The sequence below is a fragment of the Tachysurus vachellii genome, chromosome 6 (genome assembly GCF_030014155.1).
Source record: "Tachysurus vachellii isolate PV-2020 chromosome 6, HZAU_Pvac_v1, whole genome shotgun sequence".
Taxonomy (NCBI): domain Eukaryota; kingdom Metazoa; phylum Chordata; class Actinopteri; order Siluriformes; family Bagridae; genus Tachysurus; species Tachysurus vachellii.
The window spans coordinates 9811764-9835316 of NC_083465.1; the positions used below are offsets into that span (position 1 = coordinate 9811764).

Here is a 23553-nt window from a genome sequence, read left to right on the forward strand (position 1 = left end):
GCCTGTTTTGCAGCGGCACGGAGAAGAAAAAAGACAAGCCTCTGCTAGAGGAGATCAAGGAGAAGGAAGAACCACCACAAGCTAACGATAAACCCCCTTCAACACCCAGCACACCACAGGCACCGTCCCCTTCCAGCCAACCCCCTTCCCCTCATCCCTTGCAGCCCCAGAGGGCCACCCATGAGAGCAAAGGGTTCTCCCCAGCCAAAAGGTTCCTCCCAGCATCCATTGCAGCAATTTTACAGCATACTGCAAAGCTCTGGCAACGTTCTCTCTCTGCATTTACCTTTAACCTTCTAAGGGACACTGACATGCTTCCCATAATCAATCTGTCGCTTCCTACCAATGGATTTCTTTGCTTGTAGTCCAGACTTACAAAAAACCCTTAAACAAAGATACCAAAGGTTCTAATCTGTCAGAGATTACAGTTAATACTCAGGCTTTCGCAAGTTTCATCAGTTTACTAATGAAGATACCAAACACATAAAATATCGGATCAGCTGGAATTTGAAGACGGTGGATGAAATACGATTAATGTCACGCCACCGAGTAAACAAAGCATGCTTAGAGAACAGGCTATGTCATGCGTTTTGATTGTCGCAGCTGCCCAATCAATACAAACTATGACGAGCGTGTAATTGCTTATAGGCTCTGACGGAAAACATGCAAGAGTGCATGCAGCAGGCCTGGAATCAGTGGGATTGACTTCCACCCCGGGCTAATTAGACATCTGATCTCAGAGCAGAAACAGTACTCAAGATCGGTGCACGATATCCAGATCTGTAACCAAGTGTTAGTTCTCATGTGACATTTGTCATCTTGGAACGTAGCTCTATGTGAAACCGGCAATTAGGCTTATGCATTAGCTCAAGTAGAGCTCTGACACCGCAGGCATTGTGCTCAGCATGTATTTAATAAGCTCACTGCCAGTTTTGCTGAGATCTTCATACTAGCCATACAGCTTGTCTAATCCAGTTAGCCTAAGCCATGAGAAAACAATTAGCCCCTTCCTTAAAATTAAAGTTTCACGGTCTGATCCATAGATGTTGGACTGCACAGGTAATAAATTATTACTCAAGGCCTGGGCCAAGGCCAGGAGAATTATCCAGACCAGGCATCTGCAAACAATTGTATTATTGTGCAGATACGGATTATGAGTGTTCCACTCGCATTAATGCAAGTACATTACTACTACACGGCTGAGCGGTTTTATGGAACCGTTGCAGGACCACATAGTGCTCAGTGCCGTAACTTTTATTATTTAACCTCCGATACTCTCAAGCAGACGTTCGTTTCTGTTCTGCTTGTGCATGAGAAGCAGCTTGTTGTAAAGACGCACTTCACTGTCACTGCTTCTCGCTGAAGTGGAAGTCAAGTCGACTGGGAAGCATGTCTGATCTGCTGAAGCCTGAAGCAAAATCCCTTTTCTGTTTTCTGCTCCGTTCTTGCTCAAGGTTAACAGGGAGAAGTTTGTTTGATGATGTTCCTTACTAGAACTAGTTACTCTGTGTGTATGTGTATATGTGTGTGTGTGTGTGTGTGTGTGTGTGTGTGTGTGTGTGTGTGTGTGTCTCGCGTGGCTCCTTCTAAATACCTCCAACCACAGACATGTTTACATACAAACTCCTGCTCCACTAGTTATAATTGAAGCCCCAGAGTACACAGTAATTACAGAGAGTGAAAGAGTGAAACTTCATTTGTAATCATAAGACATTACTGGGATTTTTACACACATTTTAACACGAGGTTACAAACCTATAAACAGCATACGTCCAGCCCATTTTGTGCTTAAAGACTATAAAAGAGATCATGCAGAATTTTTTGTCATTAAGAACAGTTTGTGTCACCGACTTTACATGCAAAGGTTCTGGGCCCCTATTCATAAAGAGTCTAAGCATGATCTCGGAGAGCTTTTAATTTAGATTAAACATCTTGAACTAGGGATCTTAGCGTAAACGTGATTCAGGACTGATCTCAGAGCAACTCCGAGCAAAGAAAATATAAAAACTTATTTTAGAGAGGAGGCGGGGCTAAACCTGTTGTTAGGTTTGGCCCATTCTTTTGAAGACTGTGATTGGTTGTCCAAAAAAACTTTGAGTCAGACTTTGAGTCAGTATAGACGTGCTGAATGGAGGTCATGGAGTGATCCAGAGATCAGGACGCTTTCACCGATATTAACTTTTTCTCCTTAAGCACGGCTGCGCATGAGGATTTCTCTTCTCCTGACTCTTTCCTTCCCAATTTTAGCTCGGTCCTGTTTTTCCTCTCTGAGGGACGTCTCTTTACTTATTTGCCCTTTCTCTGTCTTCTCGTCCGACTATATGCCTTTTACATTGTGGCCACTATACCAAACGATTGGGGTTGGAATTCTCCTATTAGGTAACTTGTGTGTATACTAACCAGTCCCTCCAGGATGTTGTGATTTCGCAAGCGCAGAACTGAACACAGAATAGGAGCAAACGCAGCAAAAATCAAAGCAGCTTGAAATGTTCCGCAGATCGTGGCCCAAGATGTTTCGTGTGACATTCAGCCAAAACGCTCTTCAACTCGTGAATGTCGATCATATCATGAGCACAGCTATCACGGAAAGTAATTACATATATAGAAGAACCCAGGTCAAGTAGTTTACTTACTAGTTTTAGTTCAATTTTTGAATTTGTAACCACAGCAGTCACATAAACATCTGGAGGGACTGACTAACCAATGAGTGGGGTCTGCTTACTCTTTACGCTTGGCCTACCGCATGCACAGACTGTTTTTTTTTCCCACAGAGCCGCATAACTCTCACTGTGGCCTTCATCGAGAAGGCGTTATTTCAGGTTTAAGATCAACCAAAGACTAGGAAAGGCTTGCACACACGGAGGCTGGCTGTATTACTGCTGTAAATTAAACCGAATCTGACAACCAGTTGATTCAAAACAACAACCAGTTCATTCTAATCTGTGGAGATTTTTATACCAATCTGTAGAAAGCCGTCCTCTGATCTTCGCAAGCCTTTCCACTAAATTCTAACAAATGCTCTCTGCCTGCGTTTTGATGCAGAAGCATTTCTCCTTTTCCTCCTCCTCCTCTTGCCTTTTCCTCCTCCTCCTCCTCCCCCCTTTTGTTTTGTGCAAAAGTGAGACTCGAGTGTGTTCTCTGTTTCATCGCCAGGGGCCACAGTGCAAAGCGTAGTGGAGGAATGGAGCGCTCACAGAGCACCACATGGGAGAGTGGCGAGGAGAACAGGAACAAGCTGGTGAAAGCTGCCTCCACTTCCAAACTGCTGGCCAAAGTTGTGAAGAATGCAGAGAAGTTAGTAATGTGTCTTAGTAACATCTCATTAAAGCAGCAATTACTTCCATAAAGAATCCCATTTAACACCGTTCTCTTATCCATCCCCAGACACAGAGATCCAGTTATCAGCCAAGGTAAAGCTCTCCCTCCCTTTTTCTTTCTTTCTTTCTTTCTTTCTTTCTTTCTTTCTTTCTTTCTTTCTTTCTTTCTTTCTTTCTTTCTTTCTTTCTTTCTTTCTTTCTCGCTTTCTTTTTTTCATTATTTCCTTCTTTTTCTTTCGTTCTTTCGTTCTTTCTTTTGTTCTTTCGTTCTTTCTTTCTTTCTCTTTCTTTTTTCGTTTTCTCTCTCTCTCTCTCTCTCTCTCTCTCTCTCTCTCTCTCTCTCCCCCTTTTTTTTCCAGCAACACACCCACACCCTCCTCGTGCTGTCACTTTTGTTTGTCAGATCATTATAGCTGTTGTCTTCTTGGTGTGTAACGTCCCGTGTTTGTTTTGAGCACTCTTATTTCTGTCTCATAACCAGCCAAAATGTCGACTCGTGAGAAAAACAGTCAAGGTAAGCGTTCTCCTCCTGCAAGAAAGAAGCAGCCGTCAAAACCAGCCTATTCTCACCGCCTCTTGCTTTTGGCTGGGCACACACACACACACACACACACACACACCTGTCACTTACATTCCACCTTAATTAAGTCTGCTTTTTGGCATGGCTAAATATAACATACAAACTGAAATTACGATTAGGCGCTTAATTACCTTCTCTAGTAACATGTTGATCTAGGTGAAAGATCAACTCTCGCTCTCCCGCGCTCTCTCTTTTTCTTTTTTTTGCACCAAGAATGTTTTTCACCTTGACTTATTTCTCAATCTCTCCATCTTACTCGAATGATTCACATGTAGCTGTATGTTTTCCATCTACTCTATTGAGAAAGCTGAACCGTTCTTGCAGGGTTTGAGTTTTATGAGAGTGTGTGTGTGTGTGTGTGTGTGTGTGTGTGTGTATATACAGTATATACAGGTGTATAGAGACTACTTTGACTATATATATAACTACTTGAATTGGTGAAACAGGACTCTTCTTTGAAACTCCTAGCAGTGAAGTCACGTTTTGAAAATTACACGATTTTGTGTTAATTTCTGCAAAATCAGAGATTTTTGGAGGTACTGGAAAAAAAAAAAGATTAATTAACCATTGTAATCCGATTAGTCAATGAACTGGTCATAGCATTATCATGAGACGATGTCATTAAACTCCTCACATGGGGAATTTATTTCTGGAACGTTCCTGATAAACCTCTCGGACACATCATCGCATCATTTGGTCATTTTTACAAGAGGTTTATTTTACATTTAAGGGCTTATTTCTTTAGACTGTTTGAACCCAAGAAGAGGAAAACTGAACAGAGCTTGATGGGAGAAGTGAAGCAGGAATACCACAAAACACACTGAAACTCTCTCCCAGACTCACTCCTCCTCTCCACTCTGTCATTTCCTCTGTCTTAACTCATGCTTCTGCCTCCGTTCTCTTTAATCCCAGCCTAGTTTGGGCATCTAATGCGCTGCTTTTTTGGCCTTCTGCACGACTCTAAATTGTTCTTTTGATTTGCTTGGATTTTTTCGAATGAATCAAGGGCATGTGAGCTGAACGAACTTCCTCACTGATTATTCCTTACTGATCACGGTTATCTATATACGATTAAGATATTAAAAAGATGCATTTTTTGACTTTCCCCCCCCAGGTTTCATTTTTTGCACATACACTGAGAGCACTTTGGATTAGTCTCTAAAAGTGCGCTGCTAAATCAAAGGGAATTGCCTCAACTGTATAAGAAACCGCTTGACCCCCCGCTTTTGTGACCTTTCCACAGAGGGCGACTATATCAAGATGTTCATGCGCGGACGACCAATCACCATGTTCATCCCGTCTGATATAGAGAACTACGACGACGTGCGAACTGAGCTTCCCTCAGAGAGACTCAAGCTGGAGTGGGTGTATCCTTTCCAGAACGTTCTGCAGCGCCTGTTTCAGTAAATAATAACTAAGAACCATAACAGAATGCATCGACACATACGTGTGCAACTTCGAAAGATTGTCCTGGATATTTTATGAAATAGTTACATCTTTTTGAGGGTTTTAAAGTATCAGAAATAAAAATAAAAAAGGGAAATGCATATGCATCTAAAACTCCAAAGGTTTTAATTTTTTATTAACAAATACAAACAGTTTAGACATTTTAGGTGGAACCAAAAGCCCTGTACTGTAGAGTAACAACTACAATACAAAATACAGGGACACAATACAACAATGGGCAACAATAGCAAAGGTATTCTAATTACAGCAATAATATATAAATACATTGTGATAGACAAAAGTTTTAGGGAGGAAGAGAAAAAAGGAATAAACAGAAATTTAACAGCATACAGGACTAGAAAACTCTACTATATCTCCAGATTGTAATAAAAACAATTCTGAGATTTAGGTTGAGGTTCTTGTCCATCACAACAAGGTCTCTATAGGACTCGGTTAAAGTGACGTTGAGGGTTTTTTTTGTTATTCTTATGAACAAAAATCTTGAACTTTTTTATTTTTGGTTAAATTGCAAGCACAGTTTTCTTCATATACTGTGTGTAATTACTTCATATAATATGTAATTACTTTCTATGATGGCCATACTCATGCACAGAAGAGGGCTTTGGCTATCACACAACACATCTTGGCCGTAATCTGCCTGAAAAACTGCTGTAAATTTAATTTTAATTTAAATAGGATTATGGTGGAGTTTGCACACAGAACATACCATATTGTCTATAAAAGTCTCAGTTATCCTGTTGCTGCTTCATTTACATTTACGGCATTTGGCAGCCACTCTTATCCAGAGCAACTTACAGCTGAGCAATTAATGGTTAAGGGCCTTGCTCAGGGGCCCAGGTGTGGCGGCATGGTGGCCCTTGGATTTCAACTCACGACCTTTCCACTTCCCACTTGCTCATGATATTTATTGATTTATTTATTGACATGAATGATAAAAGCGTCTGACATAATCGTGCTGTGATTATTTTACTACTGACATTTTTTATTTTTTAATAAACACATTGCAACAGTAAAAAAAATTGTACATATATGTAGTGGAATGGGGAAAAAAACTCTAAAAACTATGGCGGAGTCTTGAGGCAGTGATATTTTTAGACATTACGCTTTGATCCAGGTGCTGGAGAGCTACGTGCTGTTGCGAAAGAGACAAGCATTTTAGCATGTAATCATATGCCGGCTGTCAAAACGTCTTGTGCCGTCACATCGTCATCAAACCACACACCGACTCTTACATTCACTGTACTGATGACGGTGGAGAAAGTTTTGCATTGATTCAGTACCCTAACAAAATAAAGTGATCATGTGTAGTCAACAGAATAGTGAACAGTCGCGTGATTGATAAACTGATATTTACAAGGCATTTACCTCAGAGATGAGACTCAAGGTGAAAATAATTACAAACCTGTACTGTACTTCATTGCTAAACTGCAATGTTTTTCCATCAGTATATTTAAGTGGTGCATGAACTTAAAACTACTTAAAAAAAAAAACAACTTTAAAATAGTGCCATCTGACCGGTTTACCCAGAATGCCACACACCTGACTAATAATAATAATGATTATTTATGTTGGGCTTACTTTGCAGCACAACCTGCTGATCAAGTTTTCCAAGAAATACAACACTCATGTTAAAAGATACACCAGTTAATGCAAGCCATTATTGTTTCGTGTTTGTTTTTCTTCCCTGACTCTTTACGTCAGATACGGCTACAGGGGCCGAGACTGCAGGGCAAACGTGTATTTGTTGCCCACTGGGGAGATCGTCTATTTTATCGCCTCAGTGGTGGTGCTGTTCAACTATGAAGAGCGAACACAGCGTCACTACCTAGGGCATACTGACTGTGTGAAATGGTGAGACACACACACACACACACACACAGATACAATCAACCAAATGGAGTGGAACATAAATCACAAGTCACCTGATTGCATTCAGTGTATAACGTTTCCTCCAGTTTAAGTTCTGGTTGAAATCTTCTGGTGAAAGATACAGTAAGCAGACATAAGTGGAAATAAGATGTAAATGTCTGCTATGTTAAGCAGCTTGAGATGCTGCAGAAGTGAGTTGTCCAGGAAATAGCTGCTGTGCTTTCTGCAGACAGATATTCCACCCATTTTTACCAGTTCACCAGGGTGAAATTCACTTCTAAATTATTCTCCTGTCTTATATAAAAGGAGTCAGGACACTGTTGGCTTTCAGTGTGAGAGGTTTTAACTTCTGTTTGGATAACCTTAGAGTTTTAGTGGTTCATGAAGAAGCACTTGGGACATCACAGAGAGCAGAAATTGGTTTTATTTTCACAATATAAACATTTATGTGGTAAAAAAAGGAATTTATTTTAATATAAATATTACCGAGGTAAAAACAGAAATACTTCTGAATGACAAAATTTCAAAGCATTGTGTGTTTAATTTCACGGGAACCATTAACCTTTACTTACTGGTGAGAGTGTGTCGTGACAAACAACTTACATTTTTTTTTGCCCTCTGGAAAAAATCATGCATTTACATTTACGGCATTTGTCAGACGGCCCTCATCCAGAGCGATGTACAAAATCAATCAGTGAAACTCATCGTCAATACACATGCACGGCTCCATGCAGCTCAGCTTTTGTCCCCCCAATCTTCCCTCCTGCTCAGTGAAACAGAAAAAAACACACATTACAGTTATCCCACACAGGTGACCATCATTACCACTGACTACTCCAGGCTCCGCCCTACAATTTAAAAAATTGTTTCAATGGCATTTGGGTTGCTGATACAGACGCGAGTCATCTCAAAGTGATTACGTAGTGAAACATTTCCTTATCTTTAACTGACCTGCATTTGATTTCAAACTGTTAATTATACAGCAAAGACGATCAAGTACAAAATATACATTAAAGTCGCATTGACTCACCAAACGCTACCCAATAGCCTTTTATCCAGTTCCTGTGTGTTCAGATTATGCCTCTGCTCATTTCCTGCCATCTGATTATGAAAGTTTTTTTTTTTTCTAGTGAAGTCACTGTGCTTTTTATTGCAGTTGCATATTGTATGTTAACGTCTGTGCTCTGTGTGTTGGTCAGTCTCGCTGTTCACCCGGATAAGATCCGCATCGCTACAGGACAGATCGCAGGAGTGGACAAAGACGGCAGGGTAAACCGAGCTGTGTTCTCCTTCTCACATTTCTGTGTGTAACAAGCCATGCTCTGTTTTATACGGGTTTGTTACAGTGTAGGTGTGAATTTGTAGCACTTGGTGTTACAAATGTCGGATAGAAGGGTTTACACTTTCAGGACCAGAGAATGCCTTCATTACTGCATATAACTTTCTGCTTATACTTGAAAACTGAGCCATTCAGAACTGCAAATAAAAGCATAATCTCTCTATGTCTTGCTGTCTTCCAGCCACTGCAGCCACATGTGAGAGTTTGGGACTCTGTCACTCTGCAAACACTGCAGATCGTTGGCTTGGGCACCTTTGAAAGAGGAGTGGGATCCCTCGCTTTTTCTAAAGCAGTGAGTTTTTAGCTGTTACATTTTTAATTCATTTTTCACCTTTAAATGACAGACTTGATCCTGCTTCTGTGTGTGAGGTCTTTGTGTGTGTTTTTATTAATTTATTATTTTTTTTAATTAATTTTTATTTATTTAATTTTTTTAAATGACAATATTCTTGATTATTTTCACCTTTTTTTTTTACCTGTAAAAGACTTAAAAACTAATCACAGTATTGACGTGACCTGACGTGACGCTGCTACATGGCATCAGTGCTCGAGTAGTCTGCTTACAGCTGTGTTTTGTGTGTGTTCAGGACTCGGGCATCCACCTCGGTGTGGTGGACGACTCCAATGAGCACATGCTGACTGTGTGGGACTGGCAGAAGAAGTCCAAAATTGCTGAGATTAAGGTATGATGGAGGAATAATAATAGTGCATTAACAGTATGCAGTCATCCAGGATCTACTTGTCATCTTGCCCATCTCCCACTAACTGTCTTTTTCTGATCGTCGGTTTTGTTGTTCCGGTTGTTTGTCTGCTGTTTCCTCTTTATTCCACTTCACTCTCATAGCTTCCTCATTGCGCTGTATGACATCAGTGTGGCCTCCTTCCTAACCAGCTCAATCACAGCAATTAGGCTTTTCCTTTCTCTTATCCTCTGCCCACACCCCATTATGTCTGTAATCCACTTTCTAGATATAATGTTCTCTCTCTCTCTCTCTCTCTCTCTCTCTCTCTCTCTCTCTCTCTCTTTTTAGACTACCAACGAGGTTGTCTTAGCCGTTGAGTTCCACCCAACAGACGCAAACACAATTGTCACCTGCGGCAAATCACACATCTTTTTCTGGACGTGGAGCGGCAACTCTCTGGCTCGCAAGCAGGGCATCTTTGGGGTGAGGACACACACACATGTAGATTAGTACCTGCAGACTCATGATTCATGCTCTAATAAAGGAACATTCTTTATCAGATTGCACAAGTATGGGTTTTCATATGATTCAGCATTAACACGACTCAATTAGTGCAATAAAAATGCGAGTACACACAATTCTCAGCTATACAATTTGGCCAGACAAATTGAACAAGATGGAACAAGACATAATATAACAGAAAAGATTTTGTGTGTGTTTCTTGTGACTCTGATAGACACAATCACTGAGGGTTCAGTTCCTGAGTTTCAAAAATCACCATTTTGTGTATGCTGTGGTTCCTTTTTTTATGATTTCTTTAAATATTGTTTCCTACCTTTTTTAAATTAAAAATGGACCTTTTAGGTTTCTCCATCATGAACCACATTTCAAATCTTGTATCTTGTTGTTGGAACAAATTTCTAAGCTCTAATAATGTAGCTTAAGTTGTAATCTTGCTAAGACCTGGAAACTTAGTCTGGAACATATTGTGTATGTTTTCAACCTTGTGACCTGTTGTATCTAGGTGTAAGGGCTTGCAATAAGTGTGTGTGTGTGTGTGTGTGTGTGTGTGTGTGTGTGTGTGTGTGTGTTATATAGAAATATGAAAAACCCAAGTTTGTGCAGTGTCTGGCCTTCCTTGATAACGGTGACATTCTGACCGGAGACTCAGGAGGTGTCCTGCTTATCTGGACCCGCAGCACAGCGGACCCACCACCAGGCAAAGGACTTAAAGGTATCACCTTTTCTCTGTCTGTGTCTCTGACATGCTCTCTTTCTCCCACTTTTTTTACACACACCAAAGCTGTTGCCTAATTGTGTGTGACTGTTTGGGTGTGAGTGTGTTTGCAGGTCTTCTGCTTGTCTTCCTGTAATGTGCTAATAGTTTTTGGAGGCATGCTGGAGAACTGGATCAACAGTGGTGCAGTGAGGCCTTCTGCCAAAATTAAACATTAGTCATGTCTTTTTGTGCCCCCTACTATGTGGGTGGTACTGTTCTTGAACACAGTGCCCCCTGCAGGACGTGTGTGTGTATGTGTGTGTGTGTGTGTGTTTGTTCTCACACTTCCTGAACACATTTCCACAGAGCTGTATATTAGTCAGAAGGCAAAATTTGAAAAAAATAAATAAAAAAAAGTGCTACAGAAATCCCACTGAACAACAACAAAACATTTTTGTTTATAGACTTTATAGAGATTTTGCATATGTTCTAGGTTTAAATTTTAGTGCTTGAGTGGTAAAACTATGATAAAACACTTTTTTCTCCACTAAAGTGTGTGTGTGTGTGTGTGTGTGTGTGTGTGTGTGTGTGTATGTGTGAAAAATTTCTCCAGAATGAGAAAAGAAAACTGATTTGGAATTTTAGTTGCTCCACCCACTGATAAGCTTTATTTCCATGGCAACCAGTAGTAGGAACACCTACTGAGCACATCATAGTACAGAGACTGGGGACTTGAACAGATAAAATCTGTGTCAGTGATCCTTAAACTGAAATTAAACACACTTCTGATACCTCAGCTGGATTGCTGCTGCTGTTTACAGATTATTTCTTTCTCTGTCTCTCTGGAGCATTTCAGATCAGCCGTCAGATCAAGGCCCACGATGGCAGTGTGTTTACACTGTGTCAGCTGAGGAACGGCACCCTACTGACTGGAGGAGGTAAAGACCACAAGATCATCCTGTGGGACCACAACCTCAACCCCGAGAGAGACATCGAGGTGGGCCACGAGACAGAGCCACTGACACCATAGAACCACTGACACCATAGAACCACTGACACCATGATCCCATTCTAACTCTCAGGCATCGAGGCACGCACATGAAGACTGTTAGCGTTCAGTGAGGGATCTCTGATTAATAACCACATCCCGATGTTCTCACACAGACCCACATGCACAGCCTTTTCAGGAAGGAAAAAATAAATCTCAAACACCTGCTTAAAGCTTTATATAAACAAATGTGTTTCTGTTATTTGTTATTTCCCACTAAACTTTAAGAAACACTGAACAAATAGAAGTGGTTAGAATCGCTGATTTTGTTCTCCGTGTCCCTTCAGGTTCCAGATCAATTCGGAACCATTCGAGCCGTCGCAGAGGGGAAGGGAGAGCAGTTCCTCGTTGGCACGTCACGCAACTTCGTCCTGAGGGGAACTTTTAATGACGGCTTTCAGGTGGAGGTGCAGGTGAGGCATCACTTTTTTTTATTATTTTTTATATAGAAACATTTGCTTTTGCATCACTGATTATTCTCTGAATTAACATTTGAATGATATTCCAGCCCCCAAACATTATTTAAAATATATAACATTGTTTATTATATTCAGTTTATTTTGTGTGTAGTGTTTTCAGTTCAAAATATTGAGATCATCACTTATGTTGTGAGGAAACAGCTGGCTCTGATATACAGACTGAGAGCAGTGGAGCTCTGCTTCATCAGTAGAGACTAAAAGTGTGGATGCTTTGAGCAGCAATCCCTAAAGACTTACATGAATCAGAAGCTCATATCCGCCTCAGAGGCATGCGGTCTGTGATTTTCCACAGTGAGCTGGCCCTGAATTAATGCCGATTTATTTTGTATTTTTTTGGCCAGCTATTTTGTACTAGTGTAAACAGACTGGAGAAAGAATTCCACACACTCTCATTGCTGGCCAGTTCTGCCCCTGTGCCTCATATGGAAGGAGGCTGCTTTAGATGTTTCGCTTGAATTGCACATTGCTAAATATTTTACACAAAATACACAAACTACCATTTAACGATTGAGCTCCAGCAAGGTATTAGCAGTTGTGGATTTGTCAGCTTAACACACACACTCACATCTGCATCTCTCTCTCTCTCTCTCTCTCTCTCTCTCTCTCTCTCTCTCTCTCTCTCTCTCTCTCTCTCTCTCTCTTTCTTGTCCTGTAGGGTCACACAGATGAGCTGTGGGGTTTGGCCAGTCATCCATATAAAGACCTTTTCCTCACCTGTGCACAGGACAGACAGGTGTGTCTGTGGAACTCAGTGGACCATTCACTGGAATGGACTAGACTGCTGGACGTAAGAGACACACACACGCACTCTATAATCTGTTTTTGTTTTTTTATCTATTTTATCAATATACTTGAATACATAAATATAGAATAGGACAATTAGGCTAACAGTAGCAACCCATAACTGTTCAGCTGCATGCAATATTAGGAGATCAAATTTATTATACTGATTTATAGAAACAAGCTATAATAAAGAGTTTCTGGACATCTGACCATCAGACCCATACAGTATGTGCGCACTGAACATCCCATTCCAGATTTATTTAATGTCCCGAGTCTCCCATCTAACTTGCTTTTGCGTTCTATTACCATTTCTGTTTTCTACATATTTGTGGTCTCTGCACTGCGGGATCCATTTTTGGACTTGAGGACATACTGGATCCTTTTTGTTAGACGTGGACCTGACTTGCATCAACAGCAACAGATGTTAGATTTTAACCAGCGTTTCGATGCTGAGTGATGCGACTTCATGGAAAATGCTTTAGGCCATCACACCGTTGTTTAAAGTTTAAATCCACAGCTGGGCGTGTTTAACCCCTTGGCCTTGAGTTTGACATCTTTGATATAGATGATAAATGTAATAATGATGATTTGTATAATCTCTGGCAGGAGCACGGTCACTGCGCAGACTTCCACCCTAGCGGTGCTGTGGTTGCCATTGGCACTCATTCAGGGAAGTAAGTCAGCATTTGCTTCTCATCTGCAGCTTGTGCTCTTCAAAACGTTGTGCTTGTGTGTCTTCTGTTTCTAACGGGCCACTCGTTGCCCCTGTTTGTGTTTGTTTGTGTGCGTGTATGTGTGTGTGTGCATGCGTGCGTACGTTTGTTTGCGTGCGCATACAGGTGGTACGTTCTGGATGCTGAGACTAGGGACCTGGTGGCCATCCACACAGACGGCAACGAGCAGTTGTCAGTGATGCGCTACACTGTGGGTGAGTGTCTGTAATGTGTGTGAGACTCTGTACACACCCCATCTGACAGAATGAGTTCACTGTTTGAATGTTTTTAAATCCTTTGTTCTATGTTTGTTCTTCTAAAGTAAGTTTAGGGAAAGACACATGAGCGCTGGATTCCGAAAAAGCACTCGTAATAAATCCTAAATTTATTCATTTTAATAATAATAATAATTTTTTTTTTTTTAATCTAAAGTGTTAAACAATTTCCAATAGGTTGTTCTTTTCTCTTTCTGAATCTCAAATGGTGTTCACTCGGACCTATTGCACAATAGCTTATGTAGTGTATAAGGCCATTTGGTATTCAGTCTGACTGTACTGGACATTTGAACAAAACAAATCTGACATGTAAGGAATTATAAAATATATTATAAAATAACATTTATGTTTGTTTTAATGAATTCAAGCAGGAATTTGACTGTTAAAGCAGTGATTTATATTTATATATATATATGTGTGTGTGTGTGTGTGTGTGTATATGTATGTATGTATGTATGTGTATATATATATATATATATATATATATATATATATATATATATATATATATATATATATATATATATATATATATATAATATGCAATAAAACGCTTGAGGCATGTTGTTATAGGAAAAAAATCAAATACAGACACTGGTGATTAGACCAGATAATAGTACTAATAAAAACCAAGTCCTGCATTATGAAGATTTTGCCACATTTTGTCACAAATGTTAGTTACATCTGTTACACGAGCATGAGACGCTGATGTCTCATGTCTGATGTAAACATGTTAAATAAACTTCTCACAAAACATAACACAATTGTAACTTACAATGACACACATTCCTTCCGGTTAGGTGAGACATCCTCCATAAAAGCCTCTGTGTTCGTAGTTATTATACAAGACGTGATATTACAGATAAAGAACCACCACACTCAGACCAATCAGAGTTGAGAATTCTCCTGAGCTGTGGAGGACCACAAGCTCTTTTCTCATTTCTCTTTCCTTCTATCTCTTTTTTTTTTTCTCCCCAGATGGTACACTGCTGGCAGTGGGATCACATGATAACTTCATTTACCTCTACACAGTATCGGATAACGGACGCAAGTACAGCAGATACGGAAAATGCTCTGTGAGTCTCTTGCTTATGTGTCTTTTTTCAGTCCGTACAGAGATGATCGTGGTCATAAATTAGAAGCTCCTTTTGTGTAAGTCAGCAAGGTGTGTGTGAATGGATTTATGTGCCTTCTTGCGGCCATTTGCCTTCACTAGGGGACTTGAGCTTTACTGAGGTCAGTGTATTTCTCCCTCAGGTGCCGTAACATCTGACGTCTTAATGCTAGGGGATGTATGTGAGCGTGTGAGTGAGAGAAAGTTGGCGAGGCAGGCAGAGTCAGAGCTGAAAAGCGTTGATAGATATATACCTGTGAATAATACTGTTTCCTGAGATGAAGAGATACCAGGAGCAGTGTTGCTTTTGCTGTCAGTAATACGTACATCAGATGTACTACAGCAAAATGTTATTAGTAGATTTGGAAAGGTCAGGAGAGGCTCGGTCGAGGTGAGCGTTTATGGAGCGTGATACTGTATCGGCCATGACCTGCTTCACATCTCACTGGGACGGAACTCGAAAGAAGGTTATGAATCGCACCTCTGTTTAACCTGTTTTCTTTCTCACAGTTTTTTCCACCAGCATCTTCTCTCTCACCCTTTCACTTACTGTTCACACACGTCCTTCACTTAATTAAGGAAACAGGAAACTCAGATCAAATTTTTCTATAGTCCAAACAACACAAATCTTCTAGTTGGACACAAAACCCATGTACAGTAGCTGTATGAAGTCTGATTAAAATTCCTGGACGTGCAGCTCAGGATGCCCTGTGAAATCAGAGCCTGGGTTTTTTTCCATCAGTTGAAAAGTGATCAAGATGATGTTCAAGTCGTCAGAGTCATGACTAACCCCTGAGCCAAGGTCACGGCAGGATCCGATTTCTGAACTACTTTTTCCTTAGGAGCTTTCATTATGTTATGCATAAGGGTTAATGATTAGAAGCATTAGTCTTGCTGATGATTGTTTAGGTTTAATTACTCTAAAGCCTTTTGCAGAAAGAAGGCTAACACCACGTGCATTCAGTCTATAGAGAAGTCTGTTAGTGTGACCCAGTATTTCAGGCCAGTGTTGGTTTGATATGGATGCTCTGTATCAGTCTGGTGCTTTTCTAATCACAGGTTATGGATATTTGCAAGATATGATATTGTCAGGTCAAATTAAGAAGCTGTTCTTGTCATTTTTTAACCATATATAGCTGACCTAGTACATGGTGAAATGAAACAGCATTTCTCCAGGACTATGGTGCAAAGTAAGTTATCCTAGCCACAAAAATGTACATAGTGTACAACATAATGCAAACAGTGCCGGAATGTTCTATAAAGGTTCTATGTAGCTCTCTGTTGTTTTATGTAGCACCATGGTCCTTGAGGAACATTGCTTCAGATATATATGGTTGAATTGACAATAAAAGCTGCTTGACTTGACTTGAAAATAGACAAAAGAGAGTGTAAGACAGGTGAGATTGCAGACAGACAATACACCATGCTACAGCACAGATACATTACATAGTGCTGACCAGTATTGTGTGTGTGTATATGTCCTAGTCTGTAATGTGGATGTTTTGCTGTTGTTGAAAGGAAATGTGCAGATGTAGTGAAACAGTGACAAAGGATACACCAAAGCAAGCTCTCACGAGACAGAGTGGAGGAAAGAGAGAGACATTGTGGCAAGCTTCAGCATTGTGGCTTTATTCATACCAGAGGATGTATACACACATCAAACTAGTTCAGTAAATAAATGGAGGGGTCCGCACAGCTGCACAACAGCTGCATAATAAAACTGTGTCTGGCACTGTGGGGCGGAGGCTGGGGAAGGCACGGATATGTGCGTGGATGGGAGCCAGGCAGAGGAAGACGAAGTGGTCTGGTTGGAGTTATTCAGAACGCTGATGTTGGTGACATGGGTTAGTGTAGATGGTGATGGAGTGCTGTTTACCCCATACACTAAGCATTCAATGATGCAGTGTGTGTGTGCGTGTGCAGTGTGACTCCAGCAGCTTTTGCCCCAGGCTCGGCGGCATGTGCAGTGTGTACAGCGTGTGTGTGAATATTTGCACATGATGAAATAGAAAGCAGACTTAATTAAGCGAGTCAAAGAGTATGGAAAAGAAACAAATCAAGGTTCTCTCTAATCAGGGATTGACTGTTTCTCAAAATAAAAGCCTGTCTGTCTGTCTGTCTGTCTGTCTTTCTGTCATTTGTGTGTGTTTGTGGCTCTGTGGTGTGTTTGCATGCCCTAGAGAATAAGTGACTCTTACTCTGATTGGTCTGTGGGTTTCTGTTTGGTTTGTGTGTAACATATCAGCTTTTTCTGCCTAATTGAGCTTGAGAAAGCAGGAAAAAGAGGAAATTGAGTTTAAAAGCAGATGAACAGCTACTGATAACTTGACTTAACATTTTCTTTTAGATATAGTCTATTAGCTCTGTTGCCATTGGATCATTGACATATACGTTTTTATTTCTGTTTCTCACAATCTGATTTTTTTTTTTCCTCTTTTTTCCCTACAGGGACATTCCAGCTACATTACGCATCTTGACTGGTCCCCCGACAACAAGTTCATTATGTCCAACTCAGGAGACTATGAAATCCTCTACTGTGAGTGTGCAGCCACAGGAACATGCACACACATGCGCGCACACACACACACACATACACACACACACACACACACACACACATGAGATAAAATCTCAACAGTTTAAAGTATTGCACCCTAAAATACAGTACAGTACTTTCTCTCTGTTTCTCTCACTTTCTCTCTCTTTTCTGTTTTTTTTTCCTGCAGGGGACATTCCAAATGGCTGTAAGCTGATTCGTAACCGCTCTGATTGTAAGGATATCGACTGGGCTACATACACATGTGTTCTGGGATTCCATGTCTTCGGTCAGTATGATGAGTTTTTGAGCATTGTGGGCTTTGGAGTTCTACTGACTAGGAAATCGCTAATAGCATCTTCCAGATTTCCATCACGGAGATTCAGTGTGTGTGACTTGATATTCAGATAGAGATCAGAATAGAGAACATAATGTCCAGACTCTGTATACAGGGTTCTTTGGTGTAGCTTAATAATAATCAGGCTGTAAAGCATGTGGTACTTGTTATTCAAGCTAAGTGTAAGCCTCCTGTAAATGTAAAGTGCATGCTTGTTTAAGTACATACAGTATCTGAGTGTGTAGGAGTGTCTGTGTGTGTCTATCTTTCAAGTTTACCCTCATGTGGTAAACAGTGATAGACCCTGACTCTGAGGATGCGTCTGGTGTTTTGTGGTTGTTGTCGAACAGGAGTGTGGCCCGAGGGTTCTGACGGAACAGACATCAACGCTCTGGTCAGATCTCACAACAGGAAAGTCATCGCTCTGGCTGATGATTTCTGCAAGGTGCATCTGTTCCAGTACCCCTGCTCCAGACCTAAGGTCAGTGCCAGAACAGATGCTACAACAGCTATGTGTCTAACCATAGCTCTTAGCATATTCACTGTCAATTATATAAAATTGTCCTCACTATATATGTTCCCAAATCAGACAGTCATGTTTTAGCACAGCTTTAGATTACAGTAGATGCCCATGTTAACTATAACTTTGACATCCCCTACTCACTCTAAACTCACACAGATTTGTCTCTAAGCTGCTCTAAATATGTTTTATTTGAATATTCAACAGGGCAGATGTATAAGCAGTAAATACCTACGCCAGTGACTCTAGGTTAGGTTAGGTTACAAGAGAGACAGTGAATTGCAGTAAGTGACTGTCAGCTGAACGAAATGACCAAGTCGAACAACTAAACTGAAAACCTCGAAGTAGATTCTCATTATTTTGCTAAGCTTTGTGAGACACGAGCCTCATAATGAGCAAACACTGCCATCTTGTCTTAAAATCCTATTCTTGGTATATTATTTATTTTAGTATCCGAGTTCAGCAGAACTGATGCAACAGCACAGTACGTGCACTCGCCGTCCATTTATTAGGAACACCTGTAGAGAGAAAGATTTCTATATTATGACTTCAGTACCATTGTGTGTAATCTCTCCTAATCTCTATAAATATAAAGAGAGCAGCAGTTTCTGAAATACTCAGCTCAGGCCCTCTGATACCAATATTGATACCAGCTGATCGGCTGTTTGGATAATTACATGAATGTATAGGTGTTCCTAATAAAGTGGACAGTGAACTTATTTTAACTTCTCTCATCACAGGCCCCAAGTCATAAGTACAGTGCCCACAGCAGTCACGTGACCAACGTTAGCTTCATGCACAACGATAGGCACCTGGTGTCGACAGGTGGCAAGGACACCAGCATCATGCAGTGGCGCTGCGTGGGCATGAGCGATCCTCTGCAGAACTCAAGCACACGAGTCCAGGCCCCCGTGGCTGCTGTTCCCACCTCTCTGCCGATCACCAGAATGGATCCCATCTCCAATACACCACCCCCGACCCCACCTGAGTTGCTGGATGCCACCCCTAATGGACAGCAAGAAGACCACCAAACTACACCTTCCGCAGATGAGCCCACACCCACGTCCGACAGCACCGCGAGCCCAAAGGACAGTCTGGAGCCAAGCGATGACACAGCCACGCCCAGCGACGAGGGCACACCCTTTACTCCACCCTCTTAAATCTGGTGTCCGAGGTGATTAGCCCTGGTCTCCATTCGAGTTCTCCACCCACAGGCACTAGGCTTACCGCGAAGGCTGTAGTGCATGCACAGGGGCTCCTTAAGGTTTTAATCTTTTCAGGTTCTTTCTATGTTTCTTTCAACACGTGTTTGTATGTCGTTAATCCGAGAGGGAGAAAAGAGGCAAAAATGAATGAAGTATCCTTGTGTTGCCCAGGAGGAATCGTGCTTCAAGTATGTAGATAAAATAGCTGTCGCAAACTGACACTAGTATGCCCGGATACACTGATACACACAAACACTACACAAACATGAGGTTTACTCACACATACACACGGGGGAACATACCAAAACACAAAAGAAAAAAACAAGGATTTAGTAAATTATGGAGTGAACCTTAACATAGAATAAAATATCTGCCAGTATAAATGCAAAGTATAGCTGAAATGAGTGAAATTAAATATAGGCTTATGTTAAGATGTTTAAACTAATCATTTACTCTGTTTTGTGAATAATGAGGAGTTTCAAAGTATTTTTGTTGTTGTTGTGAAATGCCTGCATAGCATCTTTACCTGAGCCAAGAATCTATTGAAAATGCCAGGCAGGTTAACACTGACTCATTGAATGGACTCAAACTCACTCACTCAACTCATTGGCTTCTACACAAGTTAGCATCATCATGGACAAATTTTAAGCATGGCATGAAGCTAATAATTAAATGTTCATAATCAACCAGGTATATTATCAATCAGTCTATTAACACATATGCACAAACACACACATACACACACATGTATACACACGTCCACACACAGTTTTTCTGAGGCTGCAGTTTGTTAAAATTTTCTTCTGGACTTCATCTCGTGCGTCTCTGCAGCTCTGGCCAGCACAGTGTATGCAGATCAGATCAGCAGGCTGTCTCGACGTATTCAGCATGGATTGTCTCGCAAAAACATCCTCGAACAGACTTCATCTAAACGCTTCATGCCCATGTCTCTTTCCGTTCGTGATTCATTTTCAGACGCTTATTTTCCCCTTTAATCTATTCATTGAACTGTTTGTTTTTTTTTTATCTTGAGAGTAGATTAAATGAGTCTTAAACGTGTGTGATTGTGTGTGTATGAGATCATGTGCTGATGGATGAGCTGACTTTTTTCTCTTCTTTCATCTTTCATTCCACAAGATGATGTTGCACCTTTTATTTCCTCCCTCCCACAGGAACTCAGGATCATTCGATAGGTCACCTTCCTAGTCATTGTGGGAGAGAGATCTGTCTTTGTTCTCCTTTCACTTTCTCAGTGTTTTTCACTACTTCAGTAATGCATTGTGATAATGATATTGGACTAAAGGATAACATTTTGAAGTGTTTTAAGCATGAGCTGCAGCACAGAAGAGCAGTCCACAGCAACACTCTTAGTGGCTCTTGACTCTCACGGTTTCTTCTCGGTTACAGAGACGAGTTGTTTACTATAAAGAAAGAGTAAAGCACCAATTACTGACAGAAGCTGCCTCCAACTTAATGGTGATTCTAAACACAGAACTGTTTTCAACATGTGCTCATCACCTTCCCTTTGTTATTTATATTTTTTAGACCACACAAAATGCTAAGGTGCTGCAACTAGAGATGGATTTCAAAAGAAAAAAAAATCACTGCTCTTTCTGGCTTAATTGTAAAACATCCTGCTCACTCTTATAACCTCTTACTCACTACAGCTCACTCAACTCCCTCCTGCTTATTCTTATAACCTCTTATTTACTTATAAAATCTCTTACTCACTCCTCCTGCTCAGTCTAATATCCTCTTTCTCACTTTTGTAACCTCTTACTAACTCCCGCTTACTATTATATCCTCCTGCTCATTCTTAGAACCTCTTACTGAATCTTATAACCTCTTACTAACGCTGATATAACATTTTACTGGCTCCTCCTTCCTGGTTGAATCACCCACATGTAGCTAACACACAGTTATTTGAAAGGAAGGTGATAAGTGTGTGCTGAAAACATTAAAATGCAGGCCTAAGAAGGTCTACACAAAATAACCCCTGCAGCCTAGTCTCAGTGTTGCTGGTGTAGCTGGCGACATCTTCTGTACACATGCAGCATTGCGAGGTAATGAACGGGACATGAACATTTTAGTATTGAATGTTCGGGATGAGTATGTATAAAGGCATGAGTCTGCATGATTTCTCTTTAAATGGTAAGAATAATGATGAAGGCATTAGGAGTATTAAGAGTAATGGGGGGTTTCTAAAGATTTTGGTATGTGAATGATGAACGTATGCTGTGTTTTAATGGGTTTTTATACACAAAGTTCTGAGTGTATTTGATACTGGTGTAGTGTAAGTGGTGTGCATGTTCACAAAAGCCATTTCGGCATTAAAAGTGTTTAATAGGTGGAATGTAAAGATGTAAAGAAGATGATTTGCTACCAAGTGGTCCAGTGTGGTGTATCGCTGCAGCAGTGCTGATAATACAGCCGCTCTTCTCCAGCTGGTCTGCAGTTTTTCTAACCTTTTGGTTTATAAGGTTTTTTTGGGATTGCCAAGGTTTTTTTTTTTTATATATATATATATATATGATAGATTTGGTGTTTTCAGAAAGAATGCATCTGTTCGATCTCTATAGACTTTTTTGAACCTGCTTTTGCTGTAATACTTAGCTTTATTGCAAAATAGCACTATTCCTTTGCTCAGGGTTGAACCTGGTCACCTTCCTCTCCTACTTCTGCCTCTGTGTTGTACCACCTCTTTAAAATGACAGCAAATTTACACACACACACACACACACAACACAACACAACATGCCCTTGGTCTTTGTGACCGGCATGAGCTTCAGGCTAAGTTCAGGGATTTCACAGGCTGCCATTTCCATACACCATTATTTGTACATTCACATGTGGATACTATCTGTATATAATAGTTCCTCAGTATGTATATAACTCAACAGGAATGCATCCTGTCCAATAACTCAGCCATGTTCACCAAGAAAAACCTTTTGGCTGGTTTGCTGCAGAACCACACTGAAAACCTAGCTGATAAGACATCTGATAACGACACGATCATGAACCTGCAGTTAGAAAGCAGCTTTGATGTAAAGTTGATGCATTTCTCAGTCAGTTCGATTCACTCAGACACAGTTTGCATCTAGGACCCGTACTTGTGAAACTGGCCTGTCATTTTTATTTTATTTTTATGCATCCAGTGAAGATGACATTCACAACTCTCTCACCTGACATTGGTGTGTAAATAATGGGCTTCATTAGGAATGTTTCTTGAATGTCACGAGTGGCCTTGCTATGTATCTTCTTTGGTTGAGTGTGGAATATGGTATTGGTAAATATATTGTATTTTTTGGCTTTTGAAGGGGTGTTTCATTTAATGACAGCAGGTATGACATCCAGAAGTACTTTTTATATCATTGAAATGGCACTGTGGACAAATGCAGAGATTTTTCATTGGCCAGGCCAGATCCATGTCTGACATTCAGTAATCAGACTGATTCATTTTTTATTGTTTTTTTTTTTTTCTTTTTTTAAAGGTCTGTATATCTGAAGGGTTTTGACAGACATTTACAGTGCGTGAAATGGCTTTGTATTATTAAAAAAAGTGTGGGAGAGAAAGGAAGAAGGAAAGAGTGAGAATGTAAAACTGGAGTGGAAAATTAAAACTCTTCTGGAATGTTCTGGATCTCCAGCTTGTGGCTTTTTTCACACCAGGAAACCCTGGAATCAGTTTCTCCAAATGCTTTCCCAATTGCCAGTTTGCTCGATCAGATTCACATTGGATGAGTGGGAAAGAAGCCGGTTTTCATGTTAAAAGCTTTGTGATAAACGTGATGAAGTTGGTTGCAGCGATGATAATGAAAACCTATGCTGACAAATATGAACCTTTTTTCTTGTAACAGTGTTTGAGCCATTATGTCTTTCATGCATTCCTGTCAATGGGCAGAAAAATACTAAAGATTTTAGAAAATAAACATCCATTTTAAAATAATCTAGTAATGTGTTTCTTCTTTTGATCAAACTCTATATTTAAAGGGGAGAACCCTGATGTGTGCTTCGGCTGTCCCTCTACAGAACCCTTAAAGCAGAGGTGTCCAATCTTATCCTCAAAGAG

The 23553-nt window shown here is 40.5% G+C and overlaps 1 protein-coding gene across 4 annotated transcripts in view; it reads left to right on the top strand.

The window, feature by feature from the left end:
- The window catches only part of LOC132847117 (echinoderm microtubule-associated protein-like 4), a 74923-nt gene extending 51493 nt beyond the window's left edge, over positions 1–23430 (top strand). For 2 of the 4 annotated variants that reach the window (XM_060872104.1, XM_060872102.1), the window contains exons 4-24: positions 14–211; positions 3154–3294; positions 3385–3410; positions 3799–3831; positions 5141–5264; positions 7066–7215; positions 8433–8502; positions 8754–8864; positions 9160–9255; positions 9604–9738; positions 10354–10489; positions 11323–11471; positions 11810–11935; positions 12657–12788; positions 13391–13458; positions 13624–13712; positions 14751–14848; positions 17335–17422; positions 17613–17711; positions 18110–18240; positions 19020–23430. In XM_060872104.1, the coding sequence (XP_060728087.1) occupies positions 14–211; positions 3154–3294; positions 3385–3410; positions 3799–3831; positions 5141–5264; positions 7066–7215; positions 8433–8502; positions 8754–8864; positions 9160–9255; positions 9604–9738; positions 10354–10489; positions 11323–11471; positions 11810–11935; positions 12657–12788; positions 13391–13458; positions 13624–13712; positions 14751–14848; positions 17335–17422; positions 17613–17711; positions 18110–18240; positions 19020–19439 (2620 nt within the window). In that variant the 3' untranslated portion in view covers positions 19440–23430. The remainder of the gene's footprint in view (positions 1–13; positions 212–3153; positions 3295–3384; positions 3411–3798; positions 3832–5140; positions 5265–7065; positions 7216–8432; positions 8503–8753; positions 8865–9159; positions 9256–9603; positions 9739–10353; positions 10490–11322; positions 11472–11809; positions 11936–12656; positions 12789–13390; positions 13459–13623; positions 13713–14750; positions 14849–17334; positions 17423–17612; positions 17712–18109; positions 18241–19019) is intronic. The other 2 variants (XM_060872103.1, XM_060872106.1) reach the window with 2 other exon arrangements.
- The last annotated feature ends 123 nt before the right edge of the window (positions 23431–23553 follow it).